Genomic DNA, 9,784 nt, shown 5'->3' on the forward strand with positions numbered 1-9,784 from the left:
ATAGTGATCTTTCCCTTTCTGTTTCATTGAAGAGTTTGAGGAATATAGAGTGAGTTCCTATTTGAAGACCTTATAGATTCCTGCTGTAAATACATCTAGTAATGGGCTTTTCATGAATGGAATACCTTTATTGCTATTTCAATTACATTAATTATTATGGGCAATTTAGGTTACCGGAACTAGTCCTCTAAGGAAGGAGTCCTTGATGAGGTACAAATGGATTCTGGAATCAGTTTTGAGTTGGCCAGCAGGAGTCTCCTTGAGGGGCCTTTGTGTCTGGATGTAGCAATCGCAGTGTCCTTTTCCTGTTTCTGCCTCCACTGGTCCTGTGGAGTCTTTCTTCCTTTGTGTTGTGTGGCGGCAGCAGGCTCTCTATAAGGGTCTGTAAGCAGATTTGAAAATTTGCCCTGGCTTCCCTTCTTGTGTTACTATGGTTACTGCAGTGTGGTGTGATTTTGTCAATATCACACTGTTCTCTGTTTAAGGTTGATTGGTGGCACTTCAGGCATGTCCTTCTGTGTCTTCCTGGGCTGTCTGGGGAGACTTGGGGCAGAGGCTGCAGCAGATCTGCAGTGGTCTGCATGCTCTCTTGCTGTCTTCTGCTCCTGTGATTCTGCTGTGAGATATTTTCTGTATTTGAATGAATCTCTGTCTATTTAAAGTTTGCTTAGTGTGGATCTCTTGTGGTGAAGTGGATGCAGGGTATCTAGATTTGTGATTTAAAGAGCTTACATATGACGATGCCATGATCTTCCTAGAAGTGTCAGGTCAGATGGATGTGTATCATTAAAGTCTTGACTTGAGATTTTTCTAATTTGTTGATGCATGCACTTACAGACATGAACCTTCCTCTGAAAACTGCTCTCGGTGTGTACCAAAGGAGTTGATAATTTATGTCTTCTTTCACATTGAATTTCAGAAATGATTAAATTTCCATTCTTTTTTCTTTCTTCAAAGAATTCTTGAAGACTCATCAATAAATTGCTTAGTTTCCATGTGTTCGAGTATTTTATGTGATTCATTTTGCTGTTGTACTCAAGTTTCAGTGTGTTCACAGGAAAAAGAAAACATTCTTGTATGTTTTTCTTGTTCATTATTGTTAATATTTTGTGGTCTGAAAAACTTAGTATTTCATGTAGGAAGGGTCTAGTGGAAATACATTTTCTTTCTTTTTTTTTTTTTTTGGGTCCGGTCGTGGGGCCTGAACTCTGGGCCTGGGTGCTGTCCCTCAGCTCTTCAGCTCAAGGCTAGCATTCTACCACTTGAGCCACAGCGCCACTTCTGGCTTTTTTTTTCTTATGTGGTGCTGAGGAATCAAGCCCAGGGCCTCGAGCATGCAAGGCAAGTGCTCTACCACTGAGCCACCTTCCCAGCCCTGGAAATACATTTTCTTAACAGTGATTCTCTGGGAGCATCTTTATCCTTCGTATATACAGGATAACTTTGCTAGGTACAATACTCTTGGTGGATAATTGAGATTATTTTATCTTCAATTATGTAAAGATCTCTTACCATGTTCTTTTGACTTATGTGGATTCTACTTAGAAGCAGCTGTTATGGAAATGAGTATACACCTATGGAATATGGATCCCATTTCTGTTTTACTTAGAGAATCATCCCTGTATATTTAACTTGTGAGTGCTTCATGCTAAAACAGCTTGTTGTAGATGATATACTGAAAATTTTGATTATCTTTGGCTGGGAAGATGGATCAGTGATTGCATGCTTGCTTCACATAAATGAGGCCTTGGATTTGATGCCTCAGCACCACATAAGCAGAGAAAGCCAGAAGTGGTGCTGTGGCTCTAATAATAGAGCACTAATCTTGAGCTGAAAAAGCTCAGGGACAGTGCCCAGGCCAGAGTTCAGTACCCACAACTGATAAGTTTTTATTATCCTTTCATCTTTAGGCCTTTTACTTTGTATGTATCTCTACATTTGGTTTATTGAAAATACTCTACTCAGCTTTTGACTAACCTTTTTACACATCTTCAATCCTACATTTTATTCTTCCATATGTGTATGTTCAATTAGATTTTCCTCAAGCTCACTATTTTCTTCTGTTTAGAACAATTCAGAATATGATAGGGTTTTATTGTGCTCACTTCACATATACCTACAGTATATATTGAACAAGTTGATCATTTCATTAGTATTCCAAATGTGCCTTCATTGTTTCCTTTTAAATAATACCAGTTGATTACATTATATTAATTTATTTAGAATATGTACGCTCACAAACATGCATGTAGACACACACACAAACAAACACACTCATTCATACGATAGTGCACACAGATAGGAGACAGAGGAAGAAAGAAGGAAAAGTACTTTGATCCTCTTTATTTTGCTCTATTGGTTCCTTTTCAGTATCTCAATCTAAATATATTGGGAGGAGAGTACTGATCAGTGCATTTTACCATGGAGGCCTTGGAACTGGGTTCTATGCAAAGCTTACCTACAATTCTCTCCTCAACTCTCATGTCATTGGTTCCTGTCTCCAAAATGAGTTCCTTGAAATTGGATGCATCACTTTTGTTTTGTTACATAAAGAAAAATAAAATTCCCTCTTATGATAGTTCTGCTTTTTTTCTGGTTGTTATCATTAACTGCTATTCAATATGTTGGGTCTGTGAGCAGATCTTGCTATAGAATCACTGATAAATAACATTTTGCTTCTGAATATTGCTCTTAAACATTCCTTAGTCTGACCTGCCATATAAACACATGGTATAATCTGGGTGATTCAAACACCAGTATTATTTTCAACAAAGGTGTAGCTAGTTGCCCTAAGGAAAAGGAAACACAACATTTGCTGCCTCATGAAAATCTTATCCAACAGACAACAGCCTTTTGCTGTGGTACATGTGGTAATGAGGAAAACAAGCTCTCCCTTGACTTAAATAAATATCTGAATTCTATATGTAAGCATAAGATAACACATTTACATTCCATTCTTTTGGGGACAAAGAAGTAATCATTTAATGTATTGAATTCTTAAATTTTGAAATACTTCTCAATTTCTTTGTGCATTGTGTAGGTTTATCTTCAAGAACTATCAGTGTGTTTTGGCCTTGGCTTTTGCTATCGAAGAGATCAACAAAAATCCTGATCTTTTACATAACCTGACTCTGGGATTTGATGTTTATGATGTTCACTGCAGAGCTTGGACAATGTTTAAGAATTCCTTCATTTGTCTCTTTGGGAATTATAAGATTCCGAACTACTCCTGCATCAGAGAAAGCAGGTCTATAGCAGTACTTACAGGACCATCAGGAATAACATCTGACCTGATTGGGACATTGCTGGGACTCTACAGATTTCCACAGGTGAGGGTGGGTGGTGTGGAAGGATACAAAAATGTCTAATTTCTTGCCACTTTGTGTTTTAGAAGAGAATGATAGGAAGAGACTGGATTCACAAACAAATCATGTATTGTAATATCAAAATGTAATGACTTAAAGGTAGTCAGAAATATATTTTTACACATTTTGGAAAAAGAAATGGAAGATTTGAGTATATAATTGGATAATTTGTTGTTTCAGTCTTTATGAATAATTTTCTTTAATAAATCAGGAAATGCAAAATGACTTTGTTGTGTGAAGGTATGTTGAGCAGGGTACTGATGGCTCACATCAGTAATCAAGAAACTTGAATCTCCAATTAACCTTCAAAGAACTCAAAGTGAATGTGTGACTTCATTAGTACAGCACAAGTCCTGAGGGAAATTGGCAAGGAAGTGCAAGAGGGTATGAATTTGTTCCCCTGTACTGGAATTTATACACACACACACACACACACACACACACACACACACGGAAGATAATATTTTGAATAAAGTAAATCAGGCTCAGAATGAGAAAGGGTAAAAATGTCCTCTCAAATGTGAAAGTTAGATCGAAAATATAAATGTGTTATATAAAATAAATATGGAACATGCACATTACCACTTACATATATACATGATCAATCTGAGTAAAGTATGGTATACATAGAGGTGGAACTCCATGGTGTAACTTATCTGATCTACTGACCGTATAAAAATGAACACCTAAAAGGTGAAGCATATCTTGACTGAGTGGGGTAGGGTAAGGGAAAAATACAGAGGAATAGGGAATGGATATATTGGGGAAAACAACATAGTATTCAATGGGCATGTGTCAAACGAAATTAGGAACATCAGGGAGTGGGTGGGCTTGATATAAATTGGAAATGTTGATGGAAATATTGCCAAATAACAATAGGCACTTTACAAATAAATTAATGTTTTACAAGTATTAAAAACAATTAAAAATAATTTAAAACTAAAAACTCAACTAAAAACTTAAAAAAAAGCCTAAAACGAAACCTACCTTCTAGTTACTACAACTGGTTTTTAACAGACTTCAAGACTGAGATCGTGATGCATGGCAATCTTCTCATTCATGGAGTGTCCAATTTTCTTTCTCTTTAGTTTACCTTTGGGCCTTTTGATCATGCCCTGAGTGACCATAACAAGTTTCCTGTTCTTTATCAGATGGCCCCAAAGGACACATCAATAGCCACTGCTATGGTCTCCTTACTGCTTCACTTCAGCTGGAACTGGGTGGGGCTGTTGACTACACAAGATGAGCATGGTGCATGGGTTCTTGCTGAATTGAAAGAAGAGATGGACAAGAACAGAATTTGTGTATCCTATGAGCTAGTGATCTCATCCCAAGATGTGTCACATATATTCAAACTCATGGCAGTTCATAATGAGATCAATCTTTCTTCAGCAAGTGTCCTCATCATATATGGTGATAATGATTCACTGATATTTTTAATGGTATTGATTGAACAAATTTTTCTACATGGCAAAGTTTGCATTGTGAACTCACAGTGGGATTTCACCCTGAAAAGGAAATATTTCATGCTAGGCTCAATGCATGTACCTCTTATTTTTACACACCATCATGTAGATGTTTCTGGATTCGCAGATTTTGTTAAGACAGTTAAGCCTTCCAAATACCCAGAAGACATTTTTCTTGCCAGGCTGTGGTTTCTGTCATTTAATTGCTCTGATTCTGAGTCTGACTGTGTTACTTGGGATGAATGTCCTTATGATGCCTCTTTGGATTGGTTGCCTGTGCATAGTTTTGAAATGACTATGTCTGGAGACAGTTACAATATATACAATGCTGTTTATGCTGTGGCTCAGGCTCTCCATGAGATGCTTCTTCATCAAACAGAAGTTCAAACAATAGGAAATAGAAATGGAGCACTGCCTTCCTCTGCTCAGGTAATTTCTTCCATGTTGGAATGCATAAACCCTGAGGAAAAGCACTTGCTAGAGGCATTTCTTTTTGTTTGAAATTAAATATTTCTGTATGTGTGCATGTATGTTTCTGTTTATATATATATATATATATATATATATATATATATATTGTGTGTATATACACACATCCTATTTATATATTTTTATCCCTATGTCATAAATATCTTGGTTAAGTATATATATGTATATATATATATATATATATATATCAGTATTTGAAGTGATTGTCTCAACTTTTAATCTTTTTCTCTTCTGTTATTAGAAAATATTGTAAGAACAAAATTGAATAAATGCATAGTAATATTTAAATCATTAAATATTTCAGGTGCATTTCAAAATCCTGTGCAATTTTTTATGTTGTGATGTCTTTGAAGTATTTTTCGTCGGTGATAGGGCTTGTCTGAACTCTGGGACTGGACTCTATCCCTGAGCTCTTCAGGTGAAGGCTAGCACTCTACCACTTGAGCCACACCACCACTTCTGGCCTTTTCTGCTTATGTGATGTTGAGGAATCAAACCCAGGGCCTTATGCATGCAAGGCAAGCACTCTACCACTAAACCACTTTCCCATCCCTCTTTAAGGTATTCTAGACATGTGTGGATATGCTCTGAAGAAAACAACAGGCCAGTAACAAGGATAAAATATAGCCCATCTTTCTTAATTTTGGCTAGTTCACGAGCTTGAACACAGTACCTGGGCTATGTCCCTCAGTCTGTGTTCAAGGCTAGCGCACAACCACTTCAGCACAGCACGACTTCTGACTTTTTTTTGAGATCTTTATGAGATACAATGTTCACACTGGTCTTTCTGCTCTAGCATGCTTCTAAGCATGATCCTCTGATCTAAGCCTCCTGGTTAGCTGGGATTATATTCTTGAGCCCCCAGCACCCTGTTTATGAATTCATTAATTATCAATAACATTAACATGTTCCTAGCTAGTGTTTTGAAAACTGTCAATTCAGCTTTTCCCTACGAGTATCTTCAGTCATAGCAAAGGATGACTTGCTGTAAACAATTATCCATGTTTTAATAAGAAAGAGCTTTTCACTAAACTTTGGCTATTAAATATTTATCAAGCACAAACTATATATAGACATTCACAAGAGTGGTTGTGGCAAGCTGTAGCAAAATGATTTTTCTAAAAATCATCCTATTTTTCTGAGTGATCAGGAAAGATTATTTTTCACAAAGATCGTTTTGATCCATCCATGGATTTTCTTCTGGAATGCTTCAGTATGTATCTCTACTATTCTTGAATTCAGAATCAGAGATTAAGGCCATTAGGAGCTTTTAATATTTCACTTTCTGTCTTAACTCTGGGATGTACTTCACAATAAGACGATGTCTTCTTTTAGCTGCACATTTTTCTGAAGAACATCCAGTTTTATAATCCTATTGGAGATCAAGTGATTTGGGACAAGAAAATGAAACTGGAGCCACAGTATGACATTCTAAATATTTGGAATTTTCCAGAGGGTCTTCAACTTGAGGTGAAAGTAGGAAAGTTTTCTCCATATGCTCCACATGGTAATCAACTGTCTTTATCTGAAGATATGGTAGAGTGGGCCATTGGAACTACAGAGGTGAGTTGGATCTAATCCTAATAATTTTAAGGACACACAAATCAGCAAAAGTCACCCTTTAAATTTGTAGCTAGCTGAAATTCAGCAACTTTCTCCTATAATCCTAGAGTCTAATAGAGCTGAGATGGGAATATCAGAAATCATAGTCAGCTCACACAATAAACTCTGTGAAACTCATTGTCAATTAACCTCCAAAACTCTGGGGGAAGAGCTGTGATTAAGGTAGTATAGTGCTATCTGTGAGCAAAAGTAGTTCAAGTCCAGTGCCCAGCCCTTATTTCAAGCCCCAGGTTTAGAACCAAAAGAGATAAAAGTGTTTCTACATGTTGACTTTGAATATTTTCATAAGATGCAAATTACGTTTCTCTCAGTGGGATTCCAACACTTCTGATAAAGTACTTGCGAAGTTAATTTATGTGGTTGAAATGTTTCTTTTGCTCCCCTCTGGGTAGGTTTATTAATTGGATAATTAACCTGGCACTTAACCATCCTTGGTTAGAGGAATCATTGAAGGCACCTGTGAGAAGTTTCTCACCTCATGATCACTGGAAAATAAAGTGAAAGAAACAATTGTTCTGGGTGTCACATAACCCTATAAAATGGAGGTCTCCCACTTGCTTTTTCCCATGTCACAAAGAGTAGGAGAAAGCATATAATGGCATGAATTCAAAGAAATCCCATAGGGCTGAGCACTAGAAATTACTTTCTCACTACTACTTCCCCCCTTTTAAAAAGCCCATACCTATCAATAATTCAACAGGCTAGAAGTCAATATTGAAGCACATAGCCTTTGGAAAACATACAATATGGAATCTATAACAGAAGTCAATAAATTGATTGCACTTACCTGCTTAAAACATTATGCTTAAACATCCCATTTTAAAGGAATGCATTGTTGTAGTGTTTGATATGAGTCTGAACAGTTACTGACACATCCCTGTCTTTTCCTCAGATTCCTCACTCTGTCTGCAGTGAGATTTGTGATCCTGGATTCAGGAAATCCCCTCAGGAGGGAAAGGCTGCCTGTTGCTTTGATTGTACACCTTGCCCAGAAAATGATATTGCTAATGGGACAGGTGAGTGCATAACTTATATAGAAATATTATCCCTAGTTATCCCCAATCCACACAAGTCAACGGAAAAACTGTGTATTTGAATTACAGAGCCCATTTACCTTCTCTCTATTAATAACTAAATTCTGACAAGTGGTAGTATTGCTAATGGAAATATAATAGAACGTGTCTTTGAATTACATATTGAAAACTTTTTTGCAGTCTATTACAGGCAAAGTTATCTCCAGGAATCCTTCTTATCACTAATTATTAGGATCAGTCTAAACTCTAACATAAAATTAAACGTAAGTCTTCTAAGGAGAGTATTCATCTTACAACTTACATTTTACTCACACAGAAAACTTGCATCTTTTTTATCTTTATTTCTCAGTGCCCAGAACTCTTCTTGGCACAGGGCAAGGACTCGGTAATCTAGAATCAGTTTAAGAAGTAAGCATGACTCTAGAGGGTACAAGAGTGATCAATCTGTTCTTACAACTTCACAGGTGAGCAGGTGAGACAAGCATATTGAGATGAAATCAAGGATAATATACCGCAAGGTAAAATTAATGTCTTACAGAAATATATAGGGCAATGTAAGCTTTATAATTCCAATTTTAATATGACTGTAGGACTCTTAATTAGCATGACAGAAAGGTTAAAAAATTTTAATATGATATTGCAGTGGCTCAACTATTAAATTATGAATACATGTGATAGTCATTGAGCAAAAAATATTATACCTGAAAGTTTGAATAAAGAAGATAAAATTGGGAGGCTGTTATGGCTTGGGAAAACATACAAAACCACTTTTATGATAGTAATTACTGACATCTGAGGATTTCACCTTAATGAAAAATTTCCTAAATTCTTTGAATCAAACACGGTTAATAAAAAAAGAAGTAATTGTAATATACATGTCTCACCAGCTATGGAGCAATGTGTGAAGTGTCCAGATCATCAGTATGCCAACACACAGAGGACTCAGTGCTTGTTGAGAGCTGCAAGTTTCCTGGCTTTTGGAGATCCCTTGGGCATGGCTCTGACCTGTATGGCTCTTTGCTTCTCCTTGCTAACTGTTGTTGTTCTTGGGATGTTTGTGAAACACCATGACACTGCCATTGTCAAGGCCAATAACCGAGCTCTCAGCTACATCTTGCTCATCTCCCTCATCTTCTGTTTCTTCTGTTCCTTGCTGTTTCTCGGCCGTCCCAACACAGTCACATGCATCCTGCAGCAGATCACATTTGGGGTTGTGTTCACTGTGGCTGTTTCCACAGTGTTGGCAAAAACAGTGACTGTGGTCCTGGCCTTCAAGGCCACTTCCCCAGGGAGAAGGATGAGGTGGCTGCTGGTATCAGGGGCTCCTAACTTCATCATCCCTATCTGCACCTTCATCCAGGTGACCCTCTGTGGACTTTGGCTGGGGACCTCTCCTCCCTTTGTGGACACAGATAAACACTCTGAACATGGCCACATCATCATCCTGTGTAACAAGGGCTCCCTCACTGCCTTCTACTGTGTCCTGGGATACCTTTGCTCCCTTGCCTTAGCCAGCTTCACTGTGGCTTTTCTGGCTAGGAATCTACCTGACACCTTCAATGAAGCCAAGTTCCTGACCTTCAGCATGGTGGTTCTATGCAGTGTCTGGGTCACCTTCCTGCCTGTCTATCACAGTGCCAAAGGGAAAGTCATGGTGGCTGTGGAGGTCTTCTCCATCTTGGCCTCTAGTGCAGGGCTCCTTGGCTGCATTTTTGGCCCAAAGTGTATCATTTTGTCACTGCCAAATAGAAATTTTCTGCATGGCTTCAGGGATAAAAGACATAGTAGAAGAAATAATTCTTCTTAA

General features: G+C 37.6%; 1 protein-coding gene across 1 annotated transcript; it reads left to right on the forward strand.

Moving 5' to 3' along the window:
• Window positions 1–745: 745 nt before the first annotated feature.
• Window positions 746–9,784, forward strand: LOC122119940 (vomeronasal type-2 receptor 116-like). Its single transcript, XM_042693991.1, has 6 exons — window positions 746–780; window positions 3,041–3,329; window positions 4,454–5,260; window positions 6,656–6,883; window positions 7,836–7,959; window positions 8,865–9,784. The coding sequence occupies exons 1-6, from the start codon at window positions 746–748 to the stop codon at window positions 9,782–9,784; spliced, it is 2,403 nt and encodes an 800-aa protein (XP_042549925.1).

Source organism: Dipodomys spectabilis, unplaced genomic scaffold (genome assembly GCF_019054845.1).
Source record: "Dipodomys spectabilis isolate Male_0828 unplaced genomic scaffold, ASM1905484v1 ptg000173l, whole genome shotgun sequence".
NCBI lineage: Eukaryota > Metazoa > Chordata > Mammalia > Rodentia > Heteromyidae > Dipodomys > Dipodomys spectabilis.